This window comes from Chamaea fasciata, unplaced genomic scaffold (assembly GCF_029207755.1).
Source record: "Chamaea fasciata isolate MVZ Bird 193981 ecotype frontalis unplaced genomic scaffold, bChaFas1.0.hap1 SCAF_25, whole genome shotgun sequence".
Taxonomy (NCBI): Eukaryota; Metazoa; Chordata; class Aves; order Passeriformes; family Sylviidae; genus Chamaea; species Chamaea fasciata.
Window position 1 is genome coordinate 6,239,131 of NW_027094110.1, and position 13,664 is coordinate 6,252,794.

The window sequence follows — 13,664 nt, forward strand, 5'->3', positions numbered from 1 at the left end:
CTTGGAGCAACCTGGGCTAGCGGAAGGTGTCCCTGCCCATGGCAGGGGTGGGACTGGGTGGGCTTTGGAGTCTCTTCCCACCGAAATCAGTCTGGAATGATTCCCATTCAAACAGCCCTGGAATTCTCCCAACCAAAGGGGGGTTGTGGTGCCCTGGGAGACGAGTGCAGCGACACATGGGTGACCTGTGTGTGTCCCTGTGTTCCAGCTGGTGCCCCAGGTGTGAGCAGCAGTCCCAGCACTCCCGGGGCTTGCAGCAGATGCCTGCAGAGGAGGGGATTTGTGCTATTTTTACCGACCACTTGCAGGCAGGGCTGGGATTCAATACCCCCTGCTCAGCTCCAGCCCCGGCAGAGCGCAGCTGTCCCAGAGCCTGGCGTCACCTCCCTCCTGCACAGCCAGGTAAGACACTGCCCCTGCCCCTGCCCCGTGTCCTCCTCCAGGTGTGCTGGTGGTGACATGGCCACGAGACACCCCAGCACTGGCACGTGACAGAGGGGAACCCCCAGCACGTGAATTTGCCTGAATTTCTTCCCCTCTCTGAGGTGGGTCAGACATTTCCTCTGCTCTTGAAGAGAGGATTGGCGAGGCTGCAATGGGGACAAAGACTTTGGAGCTGATATTTGCCTGTTTTTTTCCCAAAAAGTGGCAAACAGGACTTGTTTGGGGAGCACTTGCCTGAGTGTTCCAGCCTGGTTCACTGGTGGGAGGTTCAGGGTGGGAACAGAGTGTGGAGTCGTGGTAGCTGGGAGAGCACTTGTGGTTTGTCTTCAGCCTCCTGGGATGGGGGAGGATGTCAGGATTCACTGTGTTTGGGTGTATGGGATTTCTTTCTTTTAAGGATTTCCATGATCCAGTGGCTCAATAAGCTTTATCAGCTTTTCACAGCTGGGACAGTGCAAAGAGTGCAGAATTAGCTTGTCCAGATCCTCTTGTACCCATCAGAGAGGAAAGTCTCTCATGGATGCTCCAGATCCAGCTGGAGTCCAAAAGTCCTGGCAATGGGGATTGCTGGGGGTGTCTCACTGGCACAGCCGAGTCCCTGCTGTTGTTTAGGAAGCCAGTTTAGGACTATTTGGCCCTAAATTGTGACTGACCTTGGTAGAGGTCGTGAGCTGGAAGTGTGGTGTGGATCCCACCCCAAGGAATGTCGAGCTCTGCTCCAGCAGGGGACAATGGAAACGCTGACAGGCTGTGCCCAGCCCTCGTCTGCTTCAGGGAGAGAAAAGCTCCTCTGCCACCCCTGAAATAAACTGGGGGCAGCAGCTGGGACCCAGCCTGTTCAAGGCACCAGTGATTCTTGGTGTCCTCTGGGATGTTTGTCACAGCACCAAAAACCACCACAAAGGCAGGAAACAGAATCTGTCTGATGTGGTTTGAGGACAAAGAAATTCCTGGGTTTGGGATTTTTCCTTGTAAATCCAGGGATCTGGATGGGGAGGCTCTGGGGTAGAAGATTCCTGCTGGATTTTATTACATCCCCACCCCCCCACCCCCCCCATTTATTCAGGACACGTCTCTGGCTGAACTGTGGGGGCATGGGGAGGGAACAGGGACAAGGGGACAGAGCCAGGAGATGCCCTGAGATTTCCCTGCCACAGGCTTCACAAAGACCTGGGAGCAGCTGTTTGAGACCAGCTTTTCATTTCCTCCAGCATGAATCTTTGGGATCCAAAGCAATTTCCAAATTCTGGGGGATGCTAAAGGATCAAGGCAAAAAATCCCAGCTTGTCCACCTAACTCCTAAGGAAAAGGACTAAACCCACACCTGGAAAATGCTGTTTGCTGGTATTTCCCCCCCACATTTTTCTGCTGCTTGGGCTCACAGGGTGCCCTGGCTGCTCAGCACAGGAGGAGGCAGCGGGGTCAGAGCAGGGCCAGGGGAGCAGCTGCCAGGGCTGGGAATTACCAGACGAATGTAAAATAGGAAACCCTGAGTGTTTCACCTGGAAGGTGGCTGCTGAAGGAACCTGCTCAGCTGTGGGCTCTGACTTAGAGAATCCCAGAATGGTTTGGGTTGGGAAAGACCATTCAGTCTCACCCCTGCCATGGACAGGGACACCTTCCACTATCCCAGGTTGTGTCAAGCCCTGTCCAGCCTGGCCTTGGACCCTTCCAGACATGAGGCAGCCACAGCTGCCCTGGGCATCCTGTGTCAGGGCCTCCCAGCCAAGAATTCCTTCCCAATATCCCATCTAACCCTGCCCGCCGGCAGCGGGAAGCCATTCTCCTTGTCCTGTCCCTCCATCCTTTGTCCCAGAGTTCCTCTCCTGCTCTCTTGGAGCTCCTTTAGGCACTGGAAGGGGTTCTCAGGTCTCTCTGGATCCTTCTCTACTCCAGATTGAACACCCCCAGTGCTGCCAGCCTGGCTCCAGAGCAGAGGTGTTGCCCTTTGCTCTGGCACTCCCCGGATGGGTTTTGGCTCTGCCATCCCTGCCGTTGCCCACGGGAGCTGCAGGACAGGACTCCCTGAGCCCACACAGAGGGGGAGACCCCCGAGGCACCCCCATTTCTCCTGAGATTTCCAGCCTCCATCCCTTGCCCCGAGCTGGGGCGAGTGACGCAGCCGGCGGGGGAACAGCTCGGAGCTTGGGAAAAGCCCCGAGGAGCAGGAGCCCGAGTCCTGCAGGCCCGGCTGGCGGCACGCTGCAGCTTGCCCGAGATGCAGTCAGGTTTTTCCCGGAGCCCGGCGGCTGGTCCCGAGTTTCACAGGGGATGGAGGCTGCGGAGCCGCTTCCCTCCGCCGACAGCGCGGGGCAGCACCGCACCTCGGCATCGCTCCCTCGCTGCCTTTTGGGACTGGCGCCTTTGTTCCAAGCTTCTTTCCCTTCCTTTGGCAGGGAACAGCACACGCCGCGATGCCAGAGCCGTGAGTGCTGGAGTGCCCTCGGATCCCATAAACCCTCGCCCGGCTGCGCTTGTCCCTTTGGGGAGGATCGACTGGGGGACCCTGCCCTGCCCCAGACCTCTGTGCCATCCCCTTGCAAAAACTGTCTTTAAATGCAAACTGTTCACCCTTTCAATGTTCCTGTTCAAACCTCGGGTATTTCCTAGGTCCCAAAATGCGGATCTGAGGCAGGGCAGTACCTCTGGGTTTGCCGTGAGGCTGTCTGTAGCACATTGTACAAATACAACACATTCCTTGGGGAGCAGAGAAGGGAGAAACTCCCCGTAAAGCTTTCCTGGAGCAATGACACGGGGATGTCCCAGCTGCAGTGGGAGTGGGGAAATGAGGGTGTCTGAACTGCCTGCGACTGAGCTGGCAGCTCACCTGTCACACCTGAGTGACATTTTGGCTTTCTTAGCTGTGGCCCTGAGCTCCCACTGCATTTCCAGAGGCCACCTTCTCCTCAGACCTGGCTCATGTGCTGCTGGCAGCTGTGAGATTCAGAAATAAGGAACCAACTGCAACCACATGAGATGCTTTCCTTGACTGCCCCCTCTTTTTTACTGTCATTCCCTCATGCCCTGTTCTCTTGTTTTTTCTGCTCCTCCCTGGCTGCTCACCTGCCTGCAGGGAGGTAAGTGCCTTTCCCTTTGGGAGAGACCTTGGTGCTGCTCTGCGTTTGCTGCGCGTTTGTTTTCAAAGGGTGTTTTCTTTCCCTCCCCTTTCCCCTAGAGAAAATCCAAGATCACAGCCTCACGCAAACTCTTGTTGAAGGTGAGTCCTGAGGGCTGGAAACTCCCTGGGGTTTGTCTTGCTGGGGGAAAGGAGCCAGGTTGGAGTGCGTGGTCGGTGGGACAGGGATGAGGAACAGCTCAAGGATGGGCTGTGGGGAGCAGCTCCCACCCCATCTTTCTCTTCTCACTCATGTGGGATTTGTGGTCCAAACAAACCTCCCATGCACTGAGGTGGGGAGAGACCCCCACACCTTCAGCTCTGAAGCCTTAGCCCGTTTGTGCTCCAGCACAAGCCCGGGAGCTCCCCGGGCTCTGGCTTGGGATAAACATTCCCCGCCCCGGCAGAGCCAACGTCAGCACCCAGCGAGACCACGGCCCCCTCAGCCCCCCGGTGCCCGGCCCCACCTGCCCCCAGGGCCCCACACCAAAGCTGGGGGGAGCCTTTGATGTGTGTCTGGGGGCAGCAGGGAGGGGCTCGGCTCACTAGACTGTCCCATCCTACAGATGTGGAGAGTGGCTCAGGGGGAACCAGGGGCCTGTTCAATTCACGCTTCTGCCATTTCCCTGTGCTCACAGAGTTTGATGCTGGCCAAAGCCAAGGAGGAGTGGGATCAGGAGATTGTGGACAAGCAGGCAGAGAAGGAGAGGTACCTGTCTGAGCGGGTCACTCCACTGCACACCAGTGGGCTCTCCTTGAGCCAGCTCCAGGTACTCCTCAGGCCCGAGGGTGGAGCGAGTTCCTTGGGAACAGGGAGGGGTCTCGCTCACTGCTCTCGTGTTTTCTTGGCCCCCAGGACCTGTGCAGGGAGCTGCACGAGAAGGTGGAAATTGTGGATGAAGAAAGATATGACATTGAAGCGAAATGCAACCATAACACCCGGGAGGTAGGAGGGAGGACAGGCTGGTTCCTTCTGGAAACTCCCTCCCAGTGGCAGCTCTGGCCTCAGTGCGGATGTGTCATGGACCAGGCTGAGCTGGGATGTGGGACAGGCACCAGGGTTATCTCACGGCTAGTGTTTGCTCTGCAAGGCACCACTCAGAGCAAGGTTCATCCCTGCCCAAGGGAACTCAAACTGTCCTTGGAGTCCACAGAGAGGTTCCTTGCTCTCCTGGTCACCCCTGTGGGTCTGAGAGCTTCTCGTGGTACAGCTGCCACCTGAGCAGGCTGGGCACAGCCCTTGGCCCAGCTCTGAGCATGAGTAAGCAGAGCCTTGGTGGGGGTGGCCCTGCAGGAGAGGTGCAGACCCCTCTGGGGCTCAGTGCTGCTTCCCACAGGGGCTCTTTGTGCAAGGCAGCCAAGCAGTGACCTCCCACTCCTCCTCCTCCCCTGCCCCTGCAGATTAAAGATCTGAAAATCAAAGTTCTCGATCTCCGAGGGAAGTTCAAGCGCCCTCCCCTGCGCCGGGTTCGTGTCTCGGCTGATGCCATGCTCAGGGCTCTGCTGGGCTCCAAGCACAAGGTGTCCATGGATCTCAGGGCCAACCTGAAGTCTGTCAAGAAGGAGGACACGGAGAAGGTGGGTGACTCCTCTGGAGGCTAGGGATGGACACACTTCCTAGGGGTGCCCTTGCCCTTCTCCAGGGTACCCTGTGTTCCCCCTTGGAAAGACCCTTGTGAGGCCGTTCCCATTGTGGGATGTTGTGGGGCCACTTAGGGCCAGTTTGACTGGGCCAGGCAATGGATGTATGGTAACATGTGAGATTTAGGGCTGTGTCTGTGGTGCTTTTCCCTCCCAGAGTGTGTGGGGGTCTCTCACCTGGACCCCCCTGCCACCACTGCTGAGCTGCACATGCAGAGTCTGGTCTTTGATCTCTGATCAGGGAACCAGGAGAGCTCCTGTTGAGCACAATCACACTCAGAAAACTCCCAGGGAACTCCCAGACCCAGATTAGATAAGACAGAGCAGCCCAGCACTTGGCCTGAGATGAATGGCCCAGTTCCCACCAGCTTGGCAGAGGTGTGAGAAGGGAAAGTCTCAACGCCAGCGATGCCCAAACCTGCCTGGGGTGTGCAGGTGCCCCAGCACCAGGAGCTGTGCCTCATCCCAGGTACAGCTGGGCACCCCTCTCCCCAGAGAGGTTTCACCAGCTCGTTCCAGCTCAGCAGACTGAATGAGAATTGAATGAGCAGAATTGGATGAGGATCTCAATTTTCAGCTGTTTTTCCTTTGTCCTCCCATTGTGGTAAAGCACTTTTCCAGCCCTTTGGACAGAAAACCGTGCTTACAGCCCTGGGCACCAGGTGGAAAATGGATCTGGGTTTGTTCTAGATGTGGTGAGATGGTGTTGGGGCACAGCCTGTAATCTACAAACAGTGGGGGTTGGCAGAGCAGACACCTGGGCACATTCCCAGAGCTGCTGTCACCCCTGTCTGCTCTGGAAGTGTCTGCCAGGCTCCCACTGTCACCAGCAATCCCAGTCCCCACCAAATGCTCAGAGAAGGTGGAGGTAGGAGGGCAATGCAGGAAATGTTTTTACTTCGGTGAAAACATTTGCCACACTGTTCTGGTACAAACCCGAAGTCCCACGAAGTTTCTTCCTCCTGAAGAAATCTTTCTGAGATGATTGATTGGTGCATGAATGCAGCTTGGCTTTGAGGAGGGGAGTATCCACATGGATCCAGATCTCCCTGTGGAGATCAGGCCACTGTCTGCCACCTCCCCAGCCAGCTCCTTGCGCAGGGACACATGGCAGAGAGACAGGGACTTTGCAAGGGGGCAGCTGTGTCCCCCAGCAGAGGGCTGTGTGCAGGGGGAGGAGGGGGCAGGGCTGCCAGCCCTTCATCCCCCAGGCCTGTCCCTCCTGCAGGAACGCCCTGTGGAAGTGGGCGACTGGCGCAAGAACGTGGAAGCCATGTCGGGCATGGAGGGGAGGAAGAAGATGTTCGATGCTGCCAAGTCCCCCACGGGGCAGTGAGAGGTAGGGCCGGGTCCTGATCCCCCTGTGCTCGCTCAGCTTCCTGGGCTGTGCTTGGAGAGACGCAGAAATGCCCCCGCTCCCTACAGAAGGCAACAAATCCCCGTGTCCCACCCCACACCAGGGCGTCTGTCCCACACCTCCCTGCCATGGGGCCCCAGCCAGCCCCTCTCCTCCTCTCCTGGGTGCTCCCCTCTGGGTGTGCTGCCTCATCCCGTGGGCACTGCTGGCACCACTGCCAGGCTGCTGGCAGTGCCCAAAGCCTCTGCCCCTCTGCTGTTTCTTTCCCACAGGAGCACTGAGAAGAAGATGGACCCCATCCCTGCTGCCAGCCTGCCCTCGCTGCTCCTCTGTCCCTTTGTGCCCTTCCCTGAATTCCCACTGAGCTGAAACACAAGGACAACGGTGTGGGAAGGAGACCTGAGCTTCTTCCTTCCAGCAGTGCCCTCAGGCCTGCTCCTGCACAGTGTCCTCCCTCCATCACCCCAAGGGCCACTGGCCACCGATCCCCTCCCAGCCCCGTAGAGACGCTCCAGAGGCAGCTGCTGCTCCCCCATGCCCCATGCCCGGCGGCTCGGCCCGAGGTGTGTCACCCCGAGATGTCCCTGTGCAGCCACACGTGTATTAAAGGACGTGTCCTGGGCCGAGGTCGCGTGGCCTTGTCACTGGGAGAGCTCTGCCCAGGGCCAGGGCCGGGTCACCCTGCAGTGTGCCCACGCTGGCACCCAGACACCATGCTCTGGGGTCACACAGGCTTCGGGCTCATCCCTTCCAGCCCCAGGTTGCTCCTCATGTCCCACCAGCTCTGCTGTGTCCCCTGGCCCCATTCAGGGCCACGTTGCTGGGCCCCAGGGGCGCAGCAGCTTCCCAGCCACTAGGCTGGGTGAATAGAGCTGCCTGTTCTCCAAGCCCCACTTCTTCTCTGGTTTTGGAAAAGCCTTCAGAGCTCCAGACACCAACTCCTTCACCAACTGCCCCCCACAAGCACTGGAGCTGTGGCAATTGGGGCAGCCTCCTTTCAAGGCTTAATTCCAGAGATGAATCCACATTTCAGGCCAAACAACCCATGCTTTTCCCCCCAGTCCAACCTTTTCCTGTGTCACAGCCTCCCAAACCACAGCTGGTCGGTGAAAGCAGCTGGGAATGTGTCAGCTCATTCTGGAGCAGGGCTGGAAGGGTGAATTAGTGAGAATTCAGACTACATGGGGTCTCCTGGCTGGGGCACTGCAGGAGATGCTCAGCCCACACACACAGATCATGCTCTTGGTAGTTGCAGCAGTGCTTTGTCTATGTTCCCAGGGTATCCAGAGGAATTGCAGCATCTACAGATTCAAGCCCACACCACACCGGGGTGTGTTGCAGCACCCCCCATCCCTTTGGAGAGAGCCTGTAAAGTGCAGAAAATGCAATAAACTGGGAGCAAAGGGCAGGTCCCAGACAGGGCCGGAAGGAAACTGCATCAAAAAGCCTGTGGGCTCCAAGAGAGATCAACCTTCCCAGGAAAACACTGCATTCCCTAAAGAAAGGGATGGGAAAGGGTGGCCCTGTGCAGATGGCTCCTGCAGGATTTCCCACAGCAGACTCATGGCTGGCTGTGGGAGTGAGAGAGAGAGGCCTTGGGAGGTGGGTTTGGCTTTGGGCCTTGTCTCCAAGACTGCTGAATTCCTCTGGCATCACATCTCTTCCTTTGGCCAATTCAGGGATACTGAGCCAAGCTGCTCACTGTCCCTTGGCACGGAGGGTGAGGGAGGAGACCACTGGGGATACTTCTCTGGCCCAGCCACCAGCACTCAAGGCTGCCACAGCACCCTGCAGCTCCTTCATGGAGGATTCAAAACTCATTTGCAAACTCTTCCCCAAATCAGGAATGGATCAGAGGAGGCTGCCACTGGAAAATTGGCTCCCTTGGCTCAGTCTTTGGGATGCTCAGTCCTTGTACTTCCACTTGACCCTCCATCCTCTCATTATCCTCCTGCAGGACTGGAGCAGTTGCATGGCACACAGAGCCTTTCCCACCCATTTTTCAACTTTTCAAGCTTAATTTGGCCAAGCTGCTGCCACCTAGCAGGGTGCCAGGTCTCCTTTGTCCTCATTCCAGGCACCCCAGGACGGGTTCCAGTCAGGCCCAGCCCTGGGAAGTGTCCCTGTCTTGGCCAACACCAGTGACTCAGCTCCCAGAGGTGACTGGAGATGGTGCATGGTGAGCCCCCAGGACCTGCCGTGGCCCAGTCTGCCCCACACTGGAGGCACTTCAACCCCCCAAGCTCAGGGCCCAGGTGGGAGCAGTGCCGAGGTCTGAGATCCTGGGATCTCTCCGGGAATCCCCAGAGGGAACTCACACAGATCCTGGCAGAGGAAGAAAGATGTGCAGGGAGACTTAATAACTGTGACCTGACCAACTGGTAGAGCTGGAAAATGCAAGAGAGGTTTTGTGGAAACAAAGCCTTCTTCAGGCCTGGAATAGAAACAGAAAATGGCACAGCAGGGGCTGAGAACTGTTCTCCCTGAGCTTAGTACAATTATGCTAATTTGGTAATTAAAAAAAAAGGGCTGGAGTTTGTGGGGTGGGGATGGATGGAAGGAAGATGAAAGGCCATAGGGGTGCTGTTCACCAGGTCAATGCTGGGCGCTCAGGCTGTCCCTGTGTCTGTCCCTGTGCCCAGCCTGCCCTCAGATCCTGCTCACCCAAAACTGCTGCAGAGCCAAACCTAGGGGCTCCCCAGGGTGATTCTGCAGCCCCAAAGGCAGCCAAGTGTGCTCAGCAAGGTCCCAGGGCCCACATGCCGCTGTCATGGGCTACAGCTGGCTTCATGGGGCCACCTTGTGTTTTACGTTGAGGGGTGAGAAAAAGCCACTCCCAAAACTTTTCTGTCTACAAGGTTCCCTACTTTTTCAAGGTATAATTCTCCCCAGTCACTGGGTCCCATTTTCATCTTTCTCTGGTGGAAAACCACACTGACTGCCGTGGGAAAACAATTTTTTACAGATTTCGGTTTAATTAGGAACACAGAAGAAGTGCAGGGGGATAAAAGCTCTTTTAGTGAGACTGAATCTCCAGGGGAAGATGCAACAGTCAGCTCTGAGCTCTCCTGGTTGGATAAGGGACTGGGATCCAAGTCTTCCTCTCCATCTCTGCTCTGGAGCTGCTCCTGTGGCCCTGGGCCAGCTGGGATCCCAGCTCTCCCCATGGCAAAGGGAAAGGCTGAGCCTTTCATCTGGGGATGCACCTGGCTTCCCTCACCCCACAGCTCTGCAGTCCCACGGTTGTTTCCCTCCCAGGTGACAATAACCTCAGTTTCTGCTCACTGAATTAGAAAGGAACCCTCCAGTACATTTTTACTGAAAATTCAGCCCCAGTCGGGGACTCACAAGGCTGTTCTCAGGGAGAGAGACTGATGCTGGAGGAGTCACTGATGTCTCTTTCTAGAGGAACTGGAAGTCAGCCCTATCTCCTTGAGCTGAGCAAAGCCCATTCCCCACTGTCCTGCAGTTTGCTCCGCTGCAGCCTAGACCCCGAAAGAAAGCAAAGCACAGCACTAGAATCTTAAAACTACACAAATTTCAAATTAAATTGGACAGTAGGACAAAGAAATCAAGACAGTATGGACTTCCAAAAACATCCTTGTTGGTTGTGACACGGTCCCTTCCAAGTTACAGGGGCTGTGTGACCTCCTTGCTGGTCAGTCATGCTCAGAGAGACCTGAACTGGGCCCAGATATTTCCCTGAATATTTACAGCTCAGCTGGAGGCTGGAGGGGGTGAAATTTATTCCACGGCCTTTGCAGGTGACTGCAGCATCTTGCCCTGCACAGGGCTGGCACGGGCTGCAGCCCCTGAGGTGAAGGTGAAACATCACCCTGGGACCCCTGTGGGCTCTGGGTGCAGGATCAGATCCCATGGCAAGGCCATGGCACACCCCCCTGTCACCCCTGACTCAGCACAGCTGGTCCTGTGTGTCCTCTGTGGTAAAAACCGCAAGAAATTTTCCCCTCCTGGAGCCTCCCAGGCTCAGGTGCTGCAGCTCCGGGGAGGAGCAGGGCTCAGGGTAAGCAGGGAATATCCCTCTTGTCCAGCTTCCCTTGCTGGCCTGAGCCCTGTGCCTCAGGAATCACGACCAATTCAGGAGTGCCCAGGGCAGGACAAGGAGGAACGGCCACAAACTCAAACAAGAAGTTCAACCTCAACATGAGGAAGAACTTTGTTCCTTGGAGGGAACAGCTGCCCAAGGAGAGCCTGGAGTCTCCCTCTCTGGAGACATCCCAAGCCCACCTGGATACATCCCTGTGTCCCCTGCTCCAGGTGACCCTGCCTGGGCAGGGGTTGGACTGGCTGATCCCCAAAGGTCCCTTCCAGCCCCAGCCACTCTGGGATTCTGTCCCTCCCTGTGCTGGGAGGGTGCAGTTGTCACAGAGTTGCTGGCAGTGAGCCGTGCCTGTTCTGTCCGTCACCTGAGAAGTTTGCACTGATGTCACTTTTGGGGGATGTCCCTCATTTGCCATCGTTAGATCTGGAGTGTCACAGGGATGGCATCTGATGAGGAGGCCAATCTGCAGGGACTGGAATGGGAACCTGAAAGACAGTGAGGCACAATGGAATTTCTGAAGCAAGATCTTTTTTTTTTTAATTTTTATTTTTTAAATAAAACTCTAAATTCTAAAGGAAAATAAACCCTCTGACAGCTGGTGCCAGGCAGTTCAGACAATGGATATTCCTTTCCTAGGAATATTTCCTTTCCTAGAAGAGGCTGTGATTGGGCTTGGTTCAGTTTCTGAGCAAGCACCAATTCCAGATCCTTCTGCAGAGCTCTCTCTGTACCATCACACACATCTCCCTAAAATCTGAATACATTTTAGGGGGAAGGAGAGCCCTGGATCATTCCAGAACCTGTAGAGCACCATCCCAGGGATGCAGGGGGATGTCCAGCTCCTCCCAGAGCTTTTAAATGCTGGTGGGACCTCTGGCAGCTGTGGCACCACTGCAGTGTTGGGATAGAGGTGAGCAAGAGTGAAAACCCCTTTTCCTGGCCATGGAGCCCCATGTCCCAGCTCAGGAGGGAAGGCTGGGAAGAGAATGCTCCTCCACCACGGCAGAGCAGCAGGGACGAGCCTTGGGAGACAGGGAGGAGCTGTGCCATGGCTGAGGGACCAGCACAGCACAAGGGATGGTGGAGGGTTCATGGCTGGGCCGTGGAGAAGCTGAGGAATGCCATAATTACAGCACAGCTGTGGAGACTGGGCGCTCTCCACCACCCTATGGCCAAAGAAACAGGATCTGCACTGTGATAAGACACAGGACACTGTTCCCAAGGGAAAAACCAGCCCTGTTAAAACTGGTCCAGCTCCTTAGAGGGTATTTATGAGTCCTGCTGATCACACCAGGGAAGCTCTGGGCTCCTCCTTGGGCAGGTGCAGCTCCCCTGGGCAGAGCAGGGGAGAAAGGTTTGGCCCTGGAGCTTCCCTGCTCAGGGCACATCCTGCAGCTCTGCTCCCTCGGCTATGAGCACAGCGCCTTTCCCTCGGGGCTGTGGGTCTGGAACAGCAGATGGGACAGCCTGGAGAATGGAGTGGGTCTGGATAAACATCAGACTGGTTCTCAGGTCATCCCTTCCCTCACAGACTCATCTCTCTGCCTGATTTCATCACCCTCAACTCTGGGGACCTGCAGCTTGGGCTGTGCTTTGAGGATGAGCTCAGGGTGGCCTAAATAACTTTCTTAAGGGAAATCCGGTCTGACAAAGTGACTGTTGTTTGCTGAAGGCATCAATGAGCCTGTGGATAAGGGTGACCTGGGAGACAAGCATTTTCCTGGGTTTCCAGAAGCAAAGACCTTTAGGTCAAGCACAACTCAGAGGGAAAGTCCAAACAGAGCTAAATAATCAACCAGTGGAGAGAAAACAGTAGTGAGATAACAAACTGCTGATAATTCCTGCGATTTTGTCACAGCAGAGGGAAAGACTGGTGATGTAGCCATTCAGAAAGATCTGCCAGCACTTGGAGTCTGGGGATAAAGTGGCAAAGGAGGTTTAGAGGGGTATGAAGCGACACAGGGGAAAAATCCAGCATGACTTCATCTATGAGATGAGGGGCTCTGGGCTGGCTTTACCTTCTTGGGAGTGAAATTTTGGGGTTATGGTGGACATGAAAAGATGTGAGGAACATCAGGGAAAACAGGAGCTCCATGGCGGCAAAGATCCAGACATGAGAGATTAATGCTTTGTGCTGCCGAACAGCCCAGCAGGACCCACCCAAGATAAAAGAGAATATTTCCAGCAGTGGGGAATAAGCCTTGGGAACTTATCACGGAAGGATATTTTTTCTAGTGACCATTTTCCTGGGTTTGAGGGAAACAGGGCAAACCCATGGAGGAGAAACCCTCTGATGGATTTTGAATAAAGAGGAAACTCTGTTCAGCTCCAAAAGTTTTCGGAGCTGCAAATAAAACCCCGGGAAGGGGCAAGTGTCAGCGAGGCTCATCCTCTGCCTAATCCCCAGGCACTAAATGCCCATCTCGAATTTCTTCAACTTAATAACCAGAGGAATTGCAGACTGGGAGGTTTTATATTCCTTTGCTGTGTAGATCCCAGCTGAGGGTGTTCTTTCACTGCCACATTCAGTCTAATCCTTTGGAAAACCCTGCTAAGTCCTGTGCTCCAGTGCTATCCTTTGGCAATGCGTTTTGCAAGCGCCATGCTCGCTGTGCATTAATCACAGAGCTTTTATTGCTTTAGAGGAGCTGCTGATGCTGGACTGCTATATATAGTCTGTCAGCAATTAGCAGGATGCTTGCAAGGTTATTTAAGTAATTTTTTTCCCTTATGCCACAACTAACTCAATTCTCTGTATATATGAAAACACTTGAAAGATGAGTGATTACTGCAAGAAGAAAGAAAAGCAGAGAGCAAGCCCTGCTTGGAGCAGGCGGCTCGTTTGACAGGGCTATCTCCTAGAAATGGGATTTTAATCAGGAACCTTTGATTAAAATCGTTGCTCAGGTCATGGCACACCCCTGTGGGCTGGAGGCGTTCAGGGCCAGCCCAGCCTCACAACCAGTTCCTCGGGCTGGTGCAGGGGTGGATCTCACTGGGAGCAGAGGTCGTACTCAAGGGGTCCTGGATGACATTTCCTGCAG

At 55.4% G+C, this 13,664-nt stretch overlaps 1 protein-coding gene across 1 annotated transcript; it reads left to right on the forward strand.

The window, feature by feature from the left end:
• The first annotated feature begins 245 nt into the window (after positions 1–245).
• On the forward strand, positions 246–7,178 carry TNNI1 (troponin I1, slow skeletal type). The gene is given in 9 exon segments (XM_066203822.1): positions 246–332; positions 335–443; positions 2,841–2,869; positions 3,620–3,661; positions 4,198–4,329; positions 4,416–4,505; positions 4,961–5,137; positions 6,429–6,539; positions 6,830–7,178. Coding segments are annotated over 8 exon segments (759 nt in total). The 5' UTR covers positions 246–260; the 3' UTR covers positions 6,537–6,539; positions 6,830–7,178.
• The last annotated feature ends 6,486 nt before the right edge of the window (positions 7,179–13,664 follow it).